The 22,583-nt window shown below is 36.3% G+C and overlaps 1 protein-coding gene across 28 annotated transcripts in view; it reads left to right on the forward strand.

The window, feature by feature from the left end:
* EPB41L2 (erythrocyte membrane protein band 4.1 like 2) overlaps window positions 1–22,583 on the forward strand; it is a 206,579-nt gene that overhangs the window by 97,682 nt on the left and 86,314 nt on the right. For all 28 annotated transcript variants that reach the window (XM_081031848.1, XM_081031845.1, XM_081031859.1 and 25 more), the window contains exon 3: window positions 418–630. In XM_081031848.1, coding sequence (XP_080887974.1) covers window positions 418–630 — 213 coding nt within the window. The remainder of the gene's footprint in view (window positions 1–417; window positions 631–22,583) is intronic.

Raw genomic sequence — 22,583 nt, forward strand, 5'->3', positions numbered from 1 at the left:
ACAGTATGTACTTTTATCCCTCTTTGATTTGATTTATTTAAGTGTTCAGCAAGTAGGAAGAAATAGATTTGTAAGTGTGTGCATTTTGGTTGCCTAATGAAGCCTATGTTTTGCCATGGAATGAGATAATGGGCAGTTTTATTATTTGAAATGATATTTAAATTGCAGTTGCTGGGATGTAATTTTTTTAACTCATTTAATGCTGAAATGACCAGATTGGCAAAATGAGAAAATTGGCAGTGGATTGAGGGAAGGAATATATGTGGAAATACTTTCTAGAAAAAATGTGAAGTCTTTTAAAATCTTAGGCTAATAGTGTTTATAACCATCACCATTCTTACTAAGGATTTTCCTTTTAGTGCGTTGTCTTCTGCAAATCGGTCAACTTTCATATGAACTTAATTTTTTCAAACACAGCCTGCTGAAGAAGTAAGAAAGGAGAGAGAGGAGGAGAAGGTAAAGGAAACACAGGAAGACAAATCAGAAGAAGCAGCCAAAAGAGAGACAAAGGAAGTACAGACCAATGAGCTAAAAGCAGAGAAGGCCTCTCAAAAAGCCATCAAGAAGACCAAAACTGTCCAGTGTAAAGTGACCCTCCTAGATGGCACCGAGTACAGCTGTGACCTGGAGGTGAGTCAGTGAACTGATTAGAGAATTAGCTAATGTATGAAATGAAAGCAGAAGTGTAGTCTGCCTTCATTTGTGGCGGGGCGCAATATAATTTTCTGTTCCTACAAATTATTTTGTCACAATTTTGCATTAAAAACAAACAACAAACAAACATAAGAAAACAGAAACTGTAGAAGAGGGTCGTTATTTCCATTCCAAAAACTAGTTTCTGTCCCTGAAGGGTAAGCATGGTTGGTGTTCTGCCAGTCTGCACTGTGATGTGTATTGTCTGGTGTCTGTTCTGAATGGGCATTAAATAGTTTAAATATTATCTCTGGCTGTAAGATATTTCACTTGAGGAGAAATGATAGCCCTATGTTTACATTTCAGGGTCATAAAATTTCAGTGGTTTAACCCCAAGTGTTTTTATCCTGAGACAAATCATGACATAAAATCTAGCTCATTTATTTATTTTTAATTAAAAAACACTCAGGATTTGCAAAACATGTAATTCATTAGCACGGTTGCTGATTGATACCAAAGTAATTTTTTAAAGGCATCTAGCACCTTAGAGCTTTATGGTAATCAAAAGTTTGTTGCTTTTCATAGCTCACATCACTTTATTTACATGACATATACTACTAGCTGACGTTTACTGTAGAACTGTGTGAAGAGCTTTGAATGGATGATCTCATGTAATAGTTATAAGAATCTATATGAAATAGGTATTATTATGGATCGTCCCAATATTACAATGGGGAATGTAGGCTTAGAGAGGCTAAGTTACTTGCTCCAAATTTCATAGCTAGCTAGTGGCTGAGCCTGTATTCCAGCCCTGGTAGTTTGGCTCTGGAGGTCATGAACCTGACCAATGAGTTACTGAGATGAATGATGCATGGTCCTTGCCTTTATCTTTGTATTTGTATTAGTTATGTAGAACTTTTGTTTTTTTAATTCATTTGACAGTAATTGTTCTCATATTTCTGGTTGTTTCAGGAAAAAAGGTGACAAAAGAGGGTTAAAAATCCTTAAAGCTCTCAGAGAGAGAGAACGATACTGTGTCTCAGCAGTAGGGGAAGGGGACAATAGGAAAACAATAGAATGGTGTTCTGAACTTGATTCAGTTACATTGTATTTGAGCACATGTCCCTTGTTTTTTCCTACCCATTCTAGAAGTGAGGGAGTCTAGATTTTGAGAACCAACTTGATGATAACTTGTTACGGAACCTTGTCATTTATTTACTTCACCCCTCTGGTCCAAACTGAGGCCCCGAAACTGACTTTATCTATAGAATATAGAGGATTATGTTGATAACCTAGAAGGCCCTTGTCATCTCTAACGTCCTTGATGTCACCAAGACTGAAAAATATGCCTTATGATTTAAATCTATTTTTGTTCTCTATCTTTTTTTAAGTCGTGATAAATTTAAAAGTACAACAGTATAGAAATAATGGAAGAGACAGTTTCATAGTCACCTTAAAAATCTTAATCAGATGTTACCATTTTGCCATGTGTTTCAGCTATTTTTTTTTTTTTAAGGAATCAAAAAGACATTGCTAAAATCTCATTCCCATCTCTCCTCTCTTGCTCTCCTTGTGTCTTTTTATGATGTGTGAATCTACTTTACTCATTTAAACTGCTGTATAGTATTCTTTTGAGTGACTAAACCAGTTTATCCATTTCTCCTCTGAGGCACATTGTATTTTATAAGAATCGGTGCTTCAGTGAACATTATTGCACACGTTTCCTTGTTTCCTTCTTCAAGAGTTTCTTCAGGGCAGATAGGATGCAGTTTTATTTCTTCAGTATGTCAAAGGGATCTCCAAAGTGGTTGTGCCATTTTAAATTCCATCCAGCAACCACTATTTGATTTTGCCACATTGCCATCAGCACTTCTTGTTATCAGACATTAATTTTGACCAATCATTTGGATGTGAAATACTGTCTCAATATTTCAATTTGCATTTATTTGATGACTGTCAACTTTCACTGTTACGTTGCAGTAACACCTCCAAATTTCCTGGACTTAAAATAACAATGGTTTATTCCTTGTATGTGTTTCATGCCCTTAGTGGGTTAGCTGTGGCTCTGCTTCTATATCGTCTTGAATTTTGGACCAAATCTCAAGGTGTGTCTGCTATCTGGGACATGCTGTTCTCACAATAGAGGAAAAAGAGAACAGGGAAAACCTCACTAAGGCTCTTAATTCATCTGCTTGGAATGGTATATATCACTTTCATTTACATCTCATTGGCCAAGCAAGTCACATGGTTAAGGCTGATAACAATGGGTGGGCAAGTGTGATCCTTTCAGAGGAAGATGGTGGTGGATAATGGAAAACATGGAAACAATACTACAATTTGCAAATCATGAAGTTGAGCATCTTTTTATAAGTTTTATATAGGACTGCTCTAGGATTTTTTAAAATAGATATTTTTTCTCAGATTAAGGATGTTCTTTTCCTAGTTTCTAAGAACAAAGCTAGGAAAGTTTTATGAAAGGGTGGTGAAGACGTGAATCTGTAGTGAATGTTACCAGAATTGTTTGAAAACCTGTTAGGACAGTGCCTTTAAAATTTTCTTGAGCTAGTGGCCTTTTTGTGGGAAAAGTAAGGTTGGAGGGTTTTTTTTTGAATAATTGATTCAATTTCCTTATAGTCTGTTTATGTTTTTTCTTGAGTCAGTTTAGTAATTCATATTTTTAGTGGAAAACTGTCCGTTTAAACTAATTTAGCAAATCTTATTGGCATGAAAGTTTTCGTATTATTCTCATCTTGTATGTTTGATTTTGATTTCTTTTTCTTTTTCATTTCTAGTGTTTTGTTACCTTTTCTTCTTGATCATTCTTGCTGTAGTTACCAGTTTAATATTTTTTTTTTCTGAGAAACAACTTGGTTTTGTTTATATTCCATTTTGCAATATATTGTTCCCTTTTGCTCTTTGTTTTTTCTTTGGGATTTCTCTATTATGTTTCCAATTTCTTGAGTTGAATATTCAATATACAGAGGGTGCCAAAAAAATGTATACACATTTTAAGAAAGGAAATCTATTAAAATTGTAATACAAGTCACGTTTGACTTCTGCAATTACAAGAGGTGCTCAAAGTGGTTACCATCAGCGTCCAGACACTTCTGATTATGGCAACTACTGCTTGACCAAAGTGTCCATTTGTATACTTTTCTTTGGCCCCCCCGTATATATATTTTCATGGCTCTAATTAACCTTCAAGTGACTCTTGTTGATAGTACAAGTTTTAAATATAGTGCTTTCATTGCCTTTTAGTTCTTAATATTTTCTCATCCAATTATGGATCATTTGTGACGGCTGAAGTTTTTATAAATGTGTTTTTAAATTTCCAGAGTGTGTGCATGTCTTGTGGGAAGCTGACATTTTTCTTGTGTTCAGATTTCCTATTTTATTACATTGTGATCAGAATGCAGTTTAAATAAGAGAGTCTGTTGTATTTGTTAAGACTTACTTTGCAGTCTACTGTGTTTCCCCCAAAATAAGACCTAGCCGGACCATCAGCTCTAATGAGTCTTTTGGAGCAAAAATTAATAGAACACCTGGTCTTATTTTAATATAAGACCCGGTATAATGTAATGTAATGTAATGTAATATACTGTAATATAATATACTGTAATATAATATAATAATATAATAATATAATACCGGGTCTTATATTCATTTTTGCTGCAAAAGACGCTTTAGAGCTGATTGTCTGGCTAGGTCTTATTTGCAGGGAAACAGGGTAATATATAGTTAATAGAGTTCTTTTGAGATTGGGAAAGCGTGTTATCCTTTAATTGTTGGCACAGCTTTTTAGATCTGTCCTCTTGATCAGACTTATTAATTATGTGGGACATGTTGTCTATACCTCTCTCTATTGTTTAACTGCTTATTAGTTATGTTAGAAATTATGGTGGTTGATTTGAGAACTTCTCAGTGTATTTTTGTAAGTTTATGCTTTATAAAATATAAGGCGGGATTATTAGATGCATATAGGTGCAGAAGTATGTATTCTTGGGTTTTCCCCCCTTTTTATACTCAAATGGTACCTTAGAATTTATTTTATTTGATATCAATATACCATACTAGCTTTATTTTGGTTAGGATTTGTCCAGACTTCCAGTCTTTGTCTCTTCTTCTATTTCTTTACTTTTAAACGTTGTATCCTTTTGTCTTTGAGGGGACATGTTTTTTAATCCTATTTGAGAATTGTCTTTTCACTGGTGAATTTAGGCCATTTATTTCATATGCTTACTGATATATGGGGCTGTATTCTGCCATCCAATTTGGGGTTGTCTGTTATTTTTCTTGGTTTACTTGAATTTATTTTCTTACATCTTTTTTTTGCTTTTATTCCCTTAGGCTGATCTTGCTGTGTTTTATAGACATACTTGACTTAATAAAGGCTAATGTTAATGATGCATAGCTCTGTCTTTCCCCCATCTTGTTGAGCACTCATTTATTGTATGTTCGATCTCATTTTGGAATTGTACAAAACAAAGTGATTTCTTGTCTGTATGACTAGTCCCTCTCTTGTAATTCTGCTTACTTAGGGGAAATCAAGTCATTTTGTTACTCGAAACACAACTGAGAAATTATCCAAAGTTAAAAGCAGCAGTCGAGTCCTTTAATTCACAAGTACTTACATTGGTTGGGAAAGCATAGGAGTCTCTTTTAATGACTGTATTAATTTACAGACAGATTGTCTTTTTAGCTAATAAATGATTACTTAATAAACCATGTGGTAATGAACTTTTTAGTACAGTAGATAAATTTGCAATAAGCTTGTAGCATACAAGTGTTGAATAAACTTTTTTTAAATCAGTTACAAAGCTTTGGAGTAGTAGTGGTGTGATCCCTCAGCAGATTTTATGTTCCAACAATTCACTGGAATTTTAGGCAGTGACTTTATATCAGACCATAGGCCATAATCCATCAGTGTCATAATGGTTGTTATAATAGTATAAACGTTATAAGTTGTGTTCTCTTGGTTGATGAATTTCTCTTTTAATCAATTGTCTGTCCCCCTTAAGCTCTCTGATTGCTTGCTTAGTATCATTAGTATGGGTCTGATACTCATCCGATCTGCTGTTATTTCCTCTTCAGGAGCAGAGCTCAAAAGACAGTCTTCACATGGTTTGAATGTGCTCCTATTTCCCAGTTTCCGCACTGACATTAGACAGATTGGATGATATGCTGATGCTGCTTATCTATAGTTCTGTATTTCTATACCGGAAACTGGTGTCTGAAGACTATTTGAGGGAAGTATGTTGTGGGAAACTAGCTATTTATGAACTTGCAAGCACTCAAGGAAGACGAATGCAACGTGGGGAATAAATACTTCTACTTTATTTGGTTTTGGAGATTAGGTTTGTTTCTATCTGTCTACTGTCATTAAAGATAGTATATCTATTATGACTTTTTAGATGCCTATAGTTATTGTTTATATCTTTTCTTTCTGTATGTACATGTGCCGATTTTCCGTTAGACCTTTCCATTAGAGCATGCCCACTGAAGAGGGTCTAATCGTCTTCACGTAGGGCACCTACAACAGTAGAGGGAAACATGGCCTGTGCAGGAGGTCTTGAGGAATTTATAGGGGCCATCTAGAGTAGGATGAGGTTCTAGAAAGCCTGAAATGCCAGATTAAAACTAATCCATAGAGCAAACAGGTTGGGGAGAAATGCGCCATAGGTTGTAAAGTCATTGGTATACAAGACCTAGCAGGGTCAAGAATACTATTTAGATTTTAGAGAATGGTGTATAGCTATGTGGCTACAGTAATTTAAGGGGGACATTTTTATTCTCACTACATTAGTTAAGATGGCAAATCAGTGGTCTTTATAGATAAGATTTTACCAATGTTATGAGAGCATTGGGAAAGTTAGGCAGTTTCTTGTTTGTGTTACCTGTCAGTACCTTTGGTTAATAAAAGCCAATTTAAATAATTTTATATAAATGTTACTGTATTAACTGAATAACTTTTTTTAAAAAAAAATGAAGAAACATAATTCTTGGGGGTATATTTGTTCCGTGTCCTAACATCATCTCTGCTTCTCAGAGTGCTTCCTTAAAATAGATAGATCTCCATATGCCCATCTGTATCTCTCTTCTTCCCATACCCTCTACTTATAATTGCTTTTTCTAAATCCTTCCTCCTTCAGGCTGTCTGAGCCTTTTCTTTCTCAAACCTCAGGGATTAAATGAAGAAGACTGCTGAGGGAACTAAGAGCACTGTTTTCAAAAACTAATTATCTTTGAAGTTTACGTTCTTTGGAGAGAAAGAGATTATATGTTAATATTAAGTGGATAAAAATGCCTCACACATAATATTTAAGAGTATAAATATTGGATAAGTGCGTTTTTAGAGAATGATTGTAGTTAAGTAAAAAAAGAAAACAGATATGGCTTGACTTTAATGTTATTTTTGGCTTACGTAACAATAGGCTTATTGCTAAACCATGCATAAATTTTGAAGCAAGGCCTAGTCTGTCTTTGTGCATTTATTCCAAATCTTTGTGTGAAGTATGTTTTCATTGTAGTTAGTGAAAATTTGTTTATATTTTATACTAATTTATCATCAATTGACATCAAACTGAGATTTCACATTTTTTTTGAACAAGAAAAACTGAGGATTCTGATTTTTTAATGAAGAAACTTGATAGTTTCTGTTCTTTCATATGTCTATTTTTATCTCACTGAGATACTTAATGCATGTGACAAGCTCCTTTGGTACCGGAATTTAATTACAAGAAATTTTAGGGAGTCTTCTAGACTCTGCATGCACACTCCAGACTCAGCTGTAGAACTCTTGTTCTGCTGCTGTTGGTGAATTAAAACAGTGGGGCTCTTTCCTCTAAGGAAACATCCAGTAAGGTTTAGTAGAAGCCATGGATATAAAGTCAGGACATCCATGTTTACTTTTCTTTTGACTCTTTGGATGTCTTGGGGAAGTCGCTTCCTCTTTTTTGTCTTCCATCTTCAGACTGCAAAGTAAGAATGGAAGTATTTGCTTCCTCTGTTTCTAGGATTGAGCTGGTTTGACTACAGCTGACATATATATATATATATATATATATATATATATATATATATATATATATATATATATATATATATGGTCTGAAAATAAATGTGAAAGTTCCTGCAAGACTTTGGAAGCATGAGTGATGGTGCAGTCTGAGTTAGAGTTGCTCACATTTTCCTTTGGCATCTGAAACTCGTTCCCACGTGTTGATTTTGTCTGAGAACTGAGGGCATTGTTTCTGCCCACACAGGAATATCAGTACCATTTTTGTTAGTGTTATGAATAAGGTCATCAGAATGTAGGCTCTCTTTATCAGTGTTGTGATGATAAAAGTATTTATCAGAAAGCAGAATGCGTCAAGGTCTTCTTGCCTTTCTTGTGTAGCGTACTGGCCTCAGAAATCCAATTTTACATCATTAGTTTTGACTGTTTTATTTACTGACTTAATTGCTTATGTCTGCTTTTATCCCCCAGGGTTGTTCTTTCAGATCTCTAGTACTGACTTCTACCAGGTTTACTAATTAAATCGTTTTAACTACCTACATAGGTGTGGGGGTTCTGGTAACTATGGCACTTTGTAAACTCCCGTAAAGTCATGTTAGATTTAAATATGGTTTAGGAACTGGGAACAATTTATTGGCATAGGTTACGTGCAATTTAAAATGCCAGTGACATAGGTCTAGATGGAATGTTTCTGCCTAGCTATCCATCTTTCATCCCTTTAGCTTAAAAAGGGATTTAAGGTGATAATTCTATCCAATAACTTAGTTTTTATTTACTAAGTGGGAAAAGGCTGTCAGGCCACGTGAGTGGTCACATACTTTGGTCCAGCTTGAAGAACAGGAGAGGGTCCCGGGAGAAGTCATTCTTTTTTTTTTTTTGCATTTTTATTTTATTTTTTATATATATATTTTTAATTTTTTTATAGTTTTATTTTATTTTATTTTATTTTTACATCCCTCACACCATGAACCCCCCTCCCCCCATCCACCACCACCCCTACCTCACACCGAGCCATCACATTATACACATAAAATTATAGTTGGCATTCATTAATGTCCAACCTCTGGTGTACAATGCCATGACCAGGCATCCACAGCATCCCTGAGGTGGTCTCCCAAACAGAACACATGTCCATCGGACACCCAACAAAATCCCCAAACACTATTGAATAAGTTCCCCAAAGTAATTCTCAAAAAACCCTGAGGCCATCCTGTGGTCACCAGCCACCCCCCAATCCCTTCACTCTTCCCCCATCCCCAACCCCCTCCCCCCCCGCCCTTCTAACAACTCTCGGTTTTTTGTGTCCCCAAAACTGTTTCTGATTAGTTCATACACATATTCTTTTCTTTAGCTGGGCATGCAGGACTGTTAGGTATGAGCTCAGACTCTTGATCTCCATTCCTACTAGATTCTGAGTCTTCCCCTGTCAACCAAATGGGTCTTCCCGGTAGGCACATTCTGAGTTGTCATCTTTCCTTCAAGTTTCTGATCAGACCATTTCCACATTTTTATTTCCCCAACCATACGATTACTTCTTATCCTTTAGTATGCAATGCAAATGCAGCTTCCAGAAGGCTTTTTCTTCCACTGAACTTGTTTGAACCATAAATTTGGCAATCAATCACGCAGTGTGAAAGAATCTTTTGTATTATTGTGTTGAACAACTGCTAAAGTCTTGTATCATTGTTTAATTTTTTTTCCTTGTACTTGTATTGTTTCTTCAGTTAGTTCCTTTAGAAAAAGAGCTTCTCTTTGAGCACAGGGCGTTAACTTTGCCGATAGCACTACTCCTGGGAAGTAATTGTTGATTAATTTCTCTCTACTTTTTTGTACATGTATAAAATTTTTATCCTTCTTATCTAAGCTAAAAGGTCGAATTTGCTTACTTACGTGTATGTTCTCAGTTCTTCTCTTTGTCCTCTTCAATGAGAAAAGAAAGATTTGGGTGTATGTATGTATGTGATTCACTTCCCTCTCCAACTCCCCACAATTGCTACTTCTGTCCACCACTGCCCTGCTTTTTAAATACTTGGGAACAGCAGGCTAACTTGTTGTACAAACACTTTTTGGCCTTAAATAAATGAAAATAACTTATTAAATTTCTATAAAAGGCTATGAAATTGCTGGGCATGAAAGTGATGCAGAGGTGGATAAGACTTGGTCTTGGCCCTATAGCAGTGCACAACCGAGAGGGAAATGCAGACTCCTAGAGCCTGAGAGTTCTTTCCCTTAAGTGAGAGCTCTCTGGTCCCATTGCTTGCTGGATGGTGTAGGCTGGGCTTGGAGAGGAGAATATACTTAATGCCTATTCCCTGCCTCTTTTTCTCTAATGTCTTTTCTTCTCTTCAGCAAACTAAAGAATGATATATGGTTTTTCTTTCTCAGCTGTCAAGAATTCGACTACATGCTTTCGCTTCTCCATCTTCCCCACTTTTAGTTTCAAAACCAGGGGACTCCCTTTGTTGCCTTGCATCAATGGTGTTTAGAAAGCATTAAACTTGACACTTGAAAGTAACTTCTCACTATGAGTAACCATCCTGACATAATTTTGAAGGCACCATCCGTCTCTTCTTGGCCCTTCTCACATGTGCTGCCCAGCAAGCTAACTCCTTGGTAATTTACCACTTACTAACTTTTTACTCTAATCTGAGGGTGGTAGTATAATAGGTACTGGATCTTTGAATTATGTTTTCTCTTTTGGCATGAAAATTATATGATGGTTGGGTAAGATTAGAAATGGTGGGAAAGGGAAAGGTCATATTCAGAATAATTGGTACTTTTAAAATCTGTCAAGGCACATTTTTCTCACTCTCTAAAATATAATTTTTTAACTTCTTGTCAGAGTTCATAAAATGAAGAGAGAAAATCTTATTTCTCTCTCCAACAAAAACTATCAGTATCTTTTGTTAAATTTGATCCACTCAGAAACCCTTTGTTTCCATTACTATTTTATTTCGGTCTCTTTCCCCTATTATCATCCCCTTTTTTCCTGAGCAAGTTAAAGATGTTACTGACAGTTTTTCTTTCTCAACTGTTAGGAAATTTTGCCAAATAATACTCTCCTCCATGATCCTATCTTTCTGTTTTCCTCCCCTCCCCCAAGATTCCTATGGAGTTGTTTGTAGGGACTTGATGGGGGTAGAGTTTGAGAATCTTGCCTTTACCTATGAGTGTTATTTATTTTACTGAAGCTGGAGCTGGGGCCGTTCTTTGTACGGCAGGATGTATACTTTGTGACCTAGTAAACATGGACAGAAGTTATCATTCACGTATATAGAATGGTAATATAATATGCTAACATTTGGATTTTCAAAGCATTATAATTTAATAAAAATATGATCTATTAGAAGCACTGGAGTACGCAGAAAAAATTTTGTCATGCAAGATGGCTAAATGATGAAAGAAGTACTGATAAATGATCTTTCAGGTTATTACTTTTATATTTGTTTAATTACGTGCTGCTGCAGCAGAGTTAATACATCAATTCTGTTACAAAAGTTATGATTGGGAATATTTCTTAAATTTTGTTTTTAACTCATATTCTGCAGAGGCATCTCAAGATGCCTCCATACTAGTACCAATTAACTATACCTGTAACTGTGTGCTTTTTTTGTGGAATATGCCATTTTACCCGTTTTGAGGTTGAGCAGCATCTAGTTATTTACATAGAGAAAACTTAATCTGAGTATCGTAATATTTGTTATATTCATTGATCTCTTTCCATATTTCTGTCAACAACAATTTAAAGACACTCCAATAGGAATGCTCTACTAAGCTATTTTTCTATAGCACAGAAAGCCTGTATGAATCAAATGTCAAAATTCATTCTAGGCAAATAGTTTACAGAGAATGTGCTAACCCACAGAAGTTTTCTGCTTATCGTTTTTGAAATAAGTTTTAATGGAAATGGTATTTAGCAATTTTTAATAAAAATACTAAAACAAATTGGTCTGTTTTAGTCACTCTTCTGTCTTTTAAAATACATACACTTTTTCATAGATTTTAAGAGTTATACTTGATAATAAATTTATGCCAAGTCTTGCTATTCAGAGTAGATAATGGGAAAAGTTGGACAAAAAGAAGTTGGATTTTCATGGCTTAAGAATTATTTTAATGACTCAGCTGCTGATATCCCTTAGTGACAGTATATACTTTTAAAGTAAAATAGGAAGTTAAGGAAGTCATATTTGCACAGTATTTTAGAAATTTGGTCTCAAGATATTATTCATTTAAATATACCTTGTGTGTTTGAAAATAATTTTTATCCCCTAATATCGATTTGGTTCCTACCTTTGCTGAGAAGACAAAAAGAGAGTATGAGGTTTTATTTTTTCCTCTGAAGCTGCTTATCAATTTTTCTTTCAAAGATAAATCTTACATATGAAACAAGAATATGAATATAATTGGTAAGTACTGTTTATGGTTTAGATAAAGAACATGAAAGTGACAGAGTGCCTCATTACTATGGGGTAGAGTTAGTTGGTAAGTAAATCATATTGAGGAGAAAGAAACTCCCAGACTTGGAAGAATGATGTATTTAGGAAAAGTCAGAAACTCCTAGCCTATTACATTTTCCATTTGAAAGGGGTTAAATAGTAAAATCCAAGCAGAAATGTGGGGTTATAAGAAAAGATTTTAATGTCTCTTTCTTATATGTCAAGGATAACATGTAAAATGTACTGGAAACTTTTGTTAGAAGCAAGCCACCCTGGGCTTGACCAGTGTTGCCATTTTTGACCCCATCTTTTCTTGGCTTGGATTTAACTAGGAATACTTTGGCCTTGAAAAGCCAGTATATTGTTGGGGTTCAAATGAATTAAGCTCTTCACTTCTGCTAAACATTAGAGAGAGGTGGGCTCCCATCCATAGGAGAGTTTGCAAAGAAAACATAAAATATAAATGCATGGACTCTTATCTCCTGTCCTTTTTCATTCTGCTTTCCAAAGTTTGTTGGCACTGGTTTCATTCTCTTTCTCTTTTCCCTTGTGTCAGGGGAAAAAAATTAATCTGCATGTGCACACACTCTACATCATTTTAGAATAGCCTCCTTAGGGAGCAGAGCTAAATATATATGTTCAATCTACCGTTTTTAATGGGAACTCCACGTTCTACTTAGGAAAACTTGAACAAAGAGCATGTTTTTATCACTAGGATAAAGTGAAGTGGGCCAGTACAATACAGCACTTATCAAAGTTGCCATCAAGTTTTTTGGATGTCTTGTTACAGAATTTGAATTGGTTGTGGTAGCTATAGTAGCATCTGTTTTGACATTGTTCACTGTTTTCCTGCAGATGCTTTTTATTAGTTTTCGTTTTCTTCATTATTTCCTGCAGGGATCTAGATAACCTATTTTATTTTGCACATGTGTTTAATTGGCAGACTGAAGGTGGTTCATAAGAGATGAAAAGGATGGAAATACTATTCTACTTAATGTTTTTTTGCAAACAATAGGTGTAATTCAGTTTTTATCCACTTTGTTTGGGTCATTATCTATTATCTAAAGTGTGTGGTTTTGTACGTGAAACATCTCTGGACCGAGCGCTGGTGATACTGTTGAGGAATAATTAGTGTCCTCTGACCCCTGTAGAGCCCATGCAGCAAAGAGGAAGGAGGGCTGCATTCTTGAAATCCGGCCCGAGCTGGATTTCAGTTTCATTTCTCAACAGTAAGAATTTGTTCTGGATGTGGTGATTTGGGGATGCATCAAATGTTAACATTTTTGTAAAGTGTTTTAATGTGTAGAGTGTTTCTTATTTATATTATGTCATTTGACCTCACAGTAATTGATGGAGGGAGGGTGGGGTGTTATAACTGAAGCACCGCGTGCGTCGGTGCCATCGTTCTCAGCTTTACAATGCACTTCCTTTGAACTGTTTAATGTTTTGTGATCTGGGTATCTCACCACATATATCAAAAGAAATTTGATTGTTATTTTTTCGCCACTGTCTTGCCGAAGGAGGAGATAATGATGCTATTTGAAGTTTTTAGAGCAAGCTCAGTGTACTGATGGAGACTAGTAGCATGCTGGGGATCGGGCTGGGCTTCAACAAATCGGACGTGGGGGAGTTTCACTGTGCAAGGTCTTGTCCTCAACGTTAGAGTGTACATGAACTCGTTTATCACTGTGCCCAAGTCAGTCAGGCAGGAGAACCCTGGCTCTTGTCGACCCGTCCTTTGAATATAGACATATTAGAATGTCAGGAAATAAATTTATAGTGAGAGATAACTGCCAGGATGAATTGGTTGGTTAACTAATTCTTTTCTTCATCATCAAAAAGCCATCAAATGATGCCAGGTGATAATCATAAGATACCTTTGCAAACATGAGATTGAGAGCAAGGGGTATTACATCAACATAGTAACTGGTGTCTTCAACGCACTGTAACTTGGGAGGTGAGTACATCTGCCAAGGTCAAGAATAATAATGATGCTTGTAGGCCAGGTCTGCTTCTTCTAAGTGATATTGATAAATTCTGACTTTTTGTTATTCCCACTCCTGCCCGCCAAGAAGGCTAGTTGGGTCTATATATATGGAGAGATATGCATGCACATGCATGTACGCAGCCTGTCCTTCCCTAAAGTTTCACACGTTCATTCCTGGGTCTCCTGCAGTCAGATAATTTCATCCTTCACATATGTTGATTTTACTTAGGTTTCCCAGTAAATGTTAAACTATCTCCACGTTCTGTTAGATACCTTATTATAACTTTAGTACTTTTAGTTGAGTGTATTATTGACCTAATAGGCTTGGGATGGGAGGCCAAGTTAGGAAGGGGAATGATTAGCCTGAAACTCTTTGCCATATTGAAAATATTTCTGCTGGAAAAGATTCTGAATTTCAAATAGATGTCACATGTCAACTTGCATTTTAGGGCAGAAATAATAAAGGAGGGCTTTGGGTTGACCATTTGGATATGAATGCGTGGTGCAGAGAGGCACTGCAAAGGAAATTTCCAGCTTATGAACAGGTTATCTGTACACATCATACGTCAGCAAATGATTTATTTGCAACGTCTGTTTTCCTGTAGCAACAATGTACGAATGATGATTAGATTTTTAGGTCAACTGTTAAAGTCTATACATTAAGTTTTTGAATTGAGTTCTGGGTGCCAAATCTCTTGAGCAAGTGGATAAAGACAGAATTTCTACTGCACTTTCTTAACTCAGGCCAAAATTTTCTAATTATTTGCCTATTTCTTGGTGATTTTCCCCTTTAGGTTTTCTTGTTTCAACTTCCAGAATGATATTGTTATTCTTTTGTAGTATTTTAATACCGAAAACATTCTATGCTTCCGGCCTACTTTTCTGCCTCTAAAATCAAAATTCATAATTCCTCAGATGTAGCAGATCTCTCAGCTAAGTAATGAGAAGAACAGCGATTTGAGCGAATGACTTCAACGTGTGAATGATTGATTACCTGTACTGCCTTCTAAGAGAGATTTTCATTTTAAAAGAAATCTGTTCTCTCTAAAGAATCATAACGTGGTAGAATTTCACTAGTGAAGCCAAGGGAAGTGAAAACATTAAGGCAGCTTATGAGCGAGCTAGAGGGCTGGTTTTGTGGCATCTATGGGTCAGGTGAACACACTGCTGGAAAGGTAGTCTTTTGGGGAGACATGCCTCAGGGCCGCACTCACCCATAGGCTTCCTAACTTTTCTGCTTTCGAATCCCTATGTTTCTATTTGACAGTTTCTCTCCTTATATAGTTTAATTAATTTATGGTATGTGTGTTTTAAGTCAGACAAAGTCTTAAAGAGTCACTCAGCCATCTCCCTCCCCCCTGTCAAACAAAGACCTTGTTGTCACTTTCTCTTGTTTTACTTAAGTTTGTTACTCATCTACCAGGAATTAAAAATGTCAAGCTCAATGGAAACACTGTTGCCTCAGTGTTTAACAACTGAGATATCTCAAAATGAAATGTATTTTTTTCTCAGATTGCCCAGAAGTTGCTTGTCATTGAATTCAAGAATCAGAAATTCAGGTGGTGAGGTATTTAAGGAAATTATTGTTACTAAGAAACTCCTGAAGACCTCTCTCTTTTGATCAGATTCTGTTTCTCTTTGGTTTAGAATCATAATAAAGTAAATACTTTAAGTGATTAAGATTATTCTGCATTACAACTTGACTTCCACTTCGGTCTGTGGTTAAAAAAAAAAATACTTTAAAACACTCCTGGCCAGTAGAAGTAAAAATAGCTTCATTGAGCCTGGTTTGTGATAAAATCTGCAGTCCAGTGGCTGTCGTGTGTTTTTCCACCGGGTGATTTCTTTTTCAAAGCTAGTCTCAAATGTAGTTGTCATTAAAGATTGCCAGATAAATTTTAGGTTACCAGGCTTCATGAACCAGTCATTTTAAAAAGGATTTTAAGTGAAAATGTGAGCAATTTATGTATTATCCAGCAGGACCTGGCTTAAAGTGCCTAGCCAGGTTGAGAACGGAAAGTTGATAGACGTGGAGTGTGAGGGCAGGTAGTCTTACTCTGATGAGGAGATTTGTTTGCTGACCTTGGTATCAGCCTCACCTCATGGTCAGAATTTTTGGTTAAGCTCTTTAAAAATGCAGGCAAGTGCATAGGATTTTTAGGGCCGTGAAGCTACTCTGTATGGTACTGTAATGGTGGGTAATGTCATTATTCATTTATTTGTCCAAACACACAGAATGTACAGCACCCCAACTGTGGATTTGTCAACTGTGGATTTGGGGTAATTATGATGCCCGTGTAGTTTCATTGGTTGTAACAAATGTACCTCTGGGATCATGGGGGCAGCTATGCCTGTGTGGGATAGAGGGTATATGGGAAGTCTCTATTTTCTGCTCAGTTTTTCTGTGAACCAGAAACTACTCTAAGAAATAAAGTCTAATACAAAAAATTTTTAAAAATACAGATGTGCCGGAGCCACGTTTGAACATGCTCATTTAGTGGGTCTGATGCTAGGTTCAGGCATCTCTGCAGCCAGAATGAAGAACTGCTTTGCACGGCTGTAACATTCTCTCTGTCAGGGCGCTCCCTGGCAGGCACCTGCTCCCCAGATACTAGGTGAATTCATCAGTTAGCAACTCGTGGAAATATTAACATGACTGGTGGGGAATTTACATTACTCTACATTAGGACAGCAGGAGGTCTTACTAAGTGTTTGTTTGGATTCTCTCACTTGACAGCGGTTGTCTAACTTTAATTAGTGGCTGAATTTGTCTGGTTATGATTTGCTTTGAGCTGCCCAGCATATAGTAAGGGCTTGATAAGTATTAGCTACAATTATTATTATCAGTATATTTTAAAATCCCAATTATAATTTTCTAAGGATCTTGTCACTCTTGAATTTTTGATGAAAATACTCAAGTGGATAAATTTTCAATATTATATTTTTATCAATAACTTAGTGACTTGGAGGGCCCATAATGTAAACACATACCATTTACATATTCACGATGCCTTTGTAATTTAAAGAACTGCTTAGACTCAAAAATTATACTTTAATACTTTTACAAGTAAGAAAAAAAAACACAAGATTTAAAAACACTGCACTTTTCTTTTGAAATTTTGAATAAACCAATCCCTAGTGACAAAGGACTTATCCTCTTGTTGGAGAGGCATTGGTCATAACCAGTTGGGTTAAAAAAAGAAGGAAAGTCAAAGATAAATTTATTTACATTACCACTAAAATAAATTCTAGCAGTAGAACTATAATTGGATTTTGCATATGAGAAACTGCAGGCTATTTGGTTAGAGCAGACGATGATGTAGGTGATTCTTGCTCATATGCCGCAATACCATTCCATTAAACTTTTATTACCAAAGGAATGCGTTTAAAGGATCACACTTGATGAACAGCTGAGCAACTGACGCTTACTAGAACTAATAGGGGTGTTTATTATATCCTTATCATTTAGTTAACCCAAAGAATAAGTATAATTCCTTGTATAAAATTTGTAATTCTTTGTATGAAATGTGGTTTGCTTAAGAAACTTCAAGATCCATCCGTCTAGGAGTTTTGTGAGGTTTCCTGCAACTCCAGAGGTTGGCTTTGGAGTTACCCTGAAGCCTAGCATGTGGGTGCAAAGGGCGGAATTGGTTCTTGGAATAGCCTCCCGCAGGCCTGTTCTGCAGTGTGGAGATAGAAGCCCTCCAAGAGGGTGCCCTCATGTCAGTTAGCTGATTCTTGTGTCCTGAATACTGATGAGAATCTCTGGCTTTTGGGAAATAAAAACTACAGCCACCTTAGAAATACAGGGTGTGATTATCGATGAAAGATTAAAAGTTTCATGTTTTATCTTTAAAACTAAAAATTAGCACTTGTTTGCTTTGGGAAAAAAAGATTATGTCTCATAGGCTTAAATTTGTATTGACATTGTGTTTGTGAATAATATTAGTAGCAGGATTTCTATTGTTTTTGTCATTTCCACGTAGTGCAAAGATGAAACATCTTTTAACATCTTGTTTGTGATCTAAACTTACCTGGTTGCTTAGGAGATGAATTGTGTGTTCAGTTAAGAATTCGGAAACATTTCAAAACCCAGCAGACTAGGGTGGAAAAACATTCCATTTCAATACTGCATTTAGATTTGGAAGCATTGTGCTCATGAAATAGAGTCTTGCTTACAATGTATAAGAATGGCAATCTGCCGTGTCCTTGAGGAGTTCATTAAGGTATGTATATGGTTCTATTAAAGGAGAGCCTGTACTTTCCTAGCTACATTAGGGTTTCCTTTAAAATTATTGCAGATACAGTTACTGGAGGGTATTCTGCAGTCTGTTCTGGCTTAGTGTTTGATTTTGTTTTAGTAGCAGCCTTTTAATTTTTTTATTTCTAGCACCAAAAGCTATATTGAATAGTATTTTATGTCATTCATATCAACACTGCGAAATTTCCCCAATGTTCCATCACAATCCCTTGAATCCTGTGTAGTGGAAAAGAAATAGAGATTCTGTAATGAGCTGTTGTCATGCGAGGTGGCCTGCGGGGTCTCAGCTCCTGCTCCCCACATAAGAACCCAGGATATGGTGAGGCCAAAAAGGAACACCCACGGAGCCATAGGTAGGGGAGTCATACCACTATAGTCTCATTGGAGGCTGGAGCCACATGACCTGAAACCTGCTGTCCACTTCTCTGCCTGCCAACCAACAAACTCCCCAACCAGCACAGCCGCGGCAGTTATATCAGTGGCTAATTGGCTAACTGGTTACAGCTGATGGTCAATTAGCCACAGCTGACGGCCATCTACTACCCAAGCCAGCACATTTCCACGTGAGGCCAAGACCTGGAAACTGCTCTCTGGGGCTCTTTCCCCACAGCTATGAAAAGTTTTTTCTTTTTCTCCTTTTCCTTTTGTAGCCCCTAGTCTTGAAGGAATACTACACAAGAAAAATTTATTTTTGTCGTTCTTTATAGTGATAAAAAAACCTGTATGCCTTCATAACTTTAATAATGCATGTTTGTCTCTATCCTTATCTATTAATATCTATCTATGGATATGCATAAATACAGTTTTTCTGATCACTAATGAAAGTATGTTTGAAAATTTATTCAACTACTAAAGATCACATGTGTGTATGCATATACATATGTGTGTGTATACATATGTGTATATGTACACATTTATTTTTACGTATATCTACATTTTTATCTTTATGTATTTTAGATGTAATATATACATACACACATATCTCTCTTTTTTGAGTAACTGGAAAACCTTTTTCAAACTTAATTCATATTAATGATCAGGGAAATTTTACTTACAATCTTCCTTTATTACAAATGACTCATTTTCTTCTGGAATTAAATTTTTAACACATCCACAAAATCATTGGATATGATTTCTTCCTTTTTGTTGGAATTTGAATGAACTTTGGGACATAGGTGTGTTGACAGCTCACGCAGATTGCTGGAAAAAGAATGATCTGATAAACGGTGGCCTTAACACTATTTGAGACACTCTCTTTCTCCTTCTGTAGGGTTTCTTTTATTTTCTCCACCCTCCGCGACAATGTATCAGTTGTGTTTGCTCTGTACATACCTTTCTTTCCTTGGCCTTTTATATTTGCATAGTGTAGTTTAGAGCTAGTGCAAAATACATAGCTTGAGGGCTGTAATGTACGGATCGCATTGTGCAGTTCCCAGCACTGTCTCCTCAGCGCACAATAACTGCAGTGTGGAGGGGCCTACACACTCACAGTGACGGGGTTTTATAAAACGCCAGTGGTGTGTGGCGTCCACTGCAATCTGCGGGCTAAGCAGTTGCACAAATTCCTCCCAGTTGAGAGGTCTCCAGAAATGTCGTGTTTTGGCCTCAATAATGAATGCCACAAATAACAGCACAGGCACGGGGGACTTCGCTCAGCGTCTCAGATTCCAGCCTGCCCATTCTTCAGCTGGGTCTGCTGTAGATTGCTGTGCTGTTTTTTAAATAAAGTTCTCAAAAGCTAGTCTTTCAGTCCTTGAATAATATATTTTAAACCCATCTAAACTGTCCCGTTTTGTCTCTTTCCTTTGGGTACTTCTAATGTATTATGCAGTCTTTTGAACAAAAAAAAAATCTGATACCTGGAAAGTAGACCAAAGTATTTTTTCTTTTTCTTTTTAAGTTTTCAACCCATTGATTTATATTGCTGGTCAGTGATGGAAGTGGGGTTAGGGAGAGGAAAAATAGATTGTAAAGCTTTTTTGGCATTTAATATAGAAAGCAAGATTTCTTTTTGAAGTGTACTTGGCAAAGTTTTGTGAAGTTCTATGGTTTTTGATTGTTCAACTTGGTGCTACATTATTAGAATAGAGATTGACACAGTTTGTACTCTGTGAAGATTCTAGTGTAAGAAGGGGATACAAAGTGAAAGCATGCTTTAGACAGCAAGAGGAAATAACAGTGAAACTGATGTCTTAGTGAAGGAATATGGAGAGACTGAAAAACTCCATTGTCCCCTTCTGCATAAAGGTGGGACATGGCCTGCACGCAAGAGAAAGAGGAAGATAGACTTTTCTGCTTTGGGCATTCCTCTGGTTCCCAAGAAATATTTGGAAATGCTCTGAGTTACTAAGAAAGAGTTTAAGGACAATGTAGAATTGTGATACTAATATGTAGGTATGGGGAGTTTCTTTTCCCAGAATTTAGTTGGCAGTGTGTTTGGTTTAGTTCCTTGAATACCTCTGGGTTGGTAGTCCATGAACTAGATCCAGCAGATTGCATCAGAAGCCCCGAATTCTAGGCTCAGTTCTGCCAACTTTTTGGCTGGGTTTATGGCACCGAGCTTTTCCACCCAACAGATATCTTAGCCTACCAGTGAGCTACTCACTCACTGAGGTGCTGGTGTAGGAGACACACTTTTGCTTACAGAACTCAGGCTCCAAAAGGAACAAATCTCTAAAGGAGTAGAATGTAAGTTTGTCAGTACCATTGATATGAAATAAAAAGCTTGAAGGACAAAAATGACTATCTGGAAATTGGAATAGGCTACACTGGGAAGAAGGCTTTGGAGATTTGTCCAGTGATAAGGTTTCAGCAGTTGGAAACACATCAAGGTACAAAAGAAATTTAGAGTATTTCTTGGCAAGTCAGTAGTCCTGTTTACCTGGGTCAGTATCCCCAGATTGCTATAACAGCTAGGAACAGCTACATGTACTGGTATCTTCGGTGAACATTGTAAAGCAAAATATCTGTATTTGGCTTGGTTAACACATGTGTATTTGTAGTTCTTTCATGCAATAGAACTTAAGTCATTGTTTATAAAAAAGCAAAACTGTGATAACAGAAAATTGCCTCCCTGGGTTGAAATGTGGAATACTAATGTTTATGGATCTCACAAATAAGAATTCAATTCTTTAAAAGAAATTCAGGAAATCAGACTGAAAAGTTAGATTGGTTAAACTCTCTGTAAACTCAGTTTCCTTATGGGTGGAATGAGATTGGATGAAGTAACTGAAAGCTCTTTAATCGTATTTAAAATCAATTATTACTTTTAGAGCAGCTCAGAAAGTCCTGTGATTTCAGCTGCTTTTTAATGAATCCATGTAATGTGCCATTTTATTAAGTGCTTTAAATACACTTCATTTAATTCTTTTATCAACATTATATGGTATTTTTGTTTTAAAGAGAAGAAACCGAAGCATAGCAAAGTGAAGTAACTCGCCTGAGGTTACAGAGCTGTTAGGGGCCTTCTGGGATTCTGCTGCAGTACCTTCTTCCCATATTGTTGAAATCAGTGATTCTCCTGAAAAGTGCTGCAGAGGAGAATCTGGGAGTGGGGAAGGAACCGTTTCAACTTGTATGCCCTTCCCCATTTTTATGTACTACCACTACACTTGTGTCTTGGTTCCTTTCCCCCAAATGATGAAAACTACCACTTACCCAGTGTGTCGTGAACAGTGTGAAGGCAAAAAAGAAGTTGTAAACCACTGAGTCATATTGTCAGAGCATATGCAGGCAAGTTTGATTGCAGATTAGGACTTACAAAATATACCAACTTGGAACATTTAATACGTAGCATTTAACATGTGTCTCCTGATAATCTGTTATATTTTCTTTATGAGATAAGAATATGCCATTCTGCTTGGCTTTGTCCATTAGCTTCCAAGTGCAGATCAATTTTGGTTTTTTATGAGTAACTTCTTCTGGGTTTTCTATTATAATTTTCTTTCCTAGCTCATGTTTCTTTCTCTCTTGTCTTGATAGCTTTGTTCTACCTATTTATTTTGTTGAAAAGAAAATTGCCTATTTCTTTGGGCTTGCTTAATTTGTACTTCCTTCTGGGTCCTGTAGCAAATCGTTCTCAGAAACAAAGCCCTTTCATTATTTTTAAATGCATGTCAAAACCTTTTAAATGTTAATGAGTATAAATAATCAATTAATGGAATAAAGTGTTTGTAGATTAATGGGTTTTATTTTATCTGGCTAGAGAATCATTGAGATTCCTTAATTTGAGAGTTTTAGCATTTATCGGCC

Source organism: Rhinolophus hipposideros (genome assembly GCF_964194185.1).
Source record: "Rhinolophus hipposideros genome assembly, chromosome: 3".
In the NCBI taxonomy this organism is placed as follows: Eukaryota; Metazoa; Chordata; class Mammalia; order Chiroptera; family Rhinolophidae; genus Rhinolophus; species Rhinolophus hipposideros.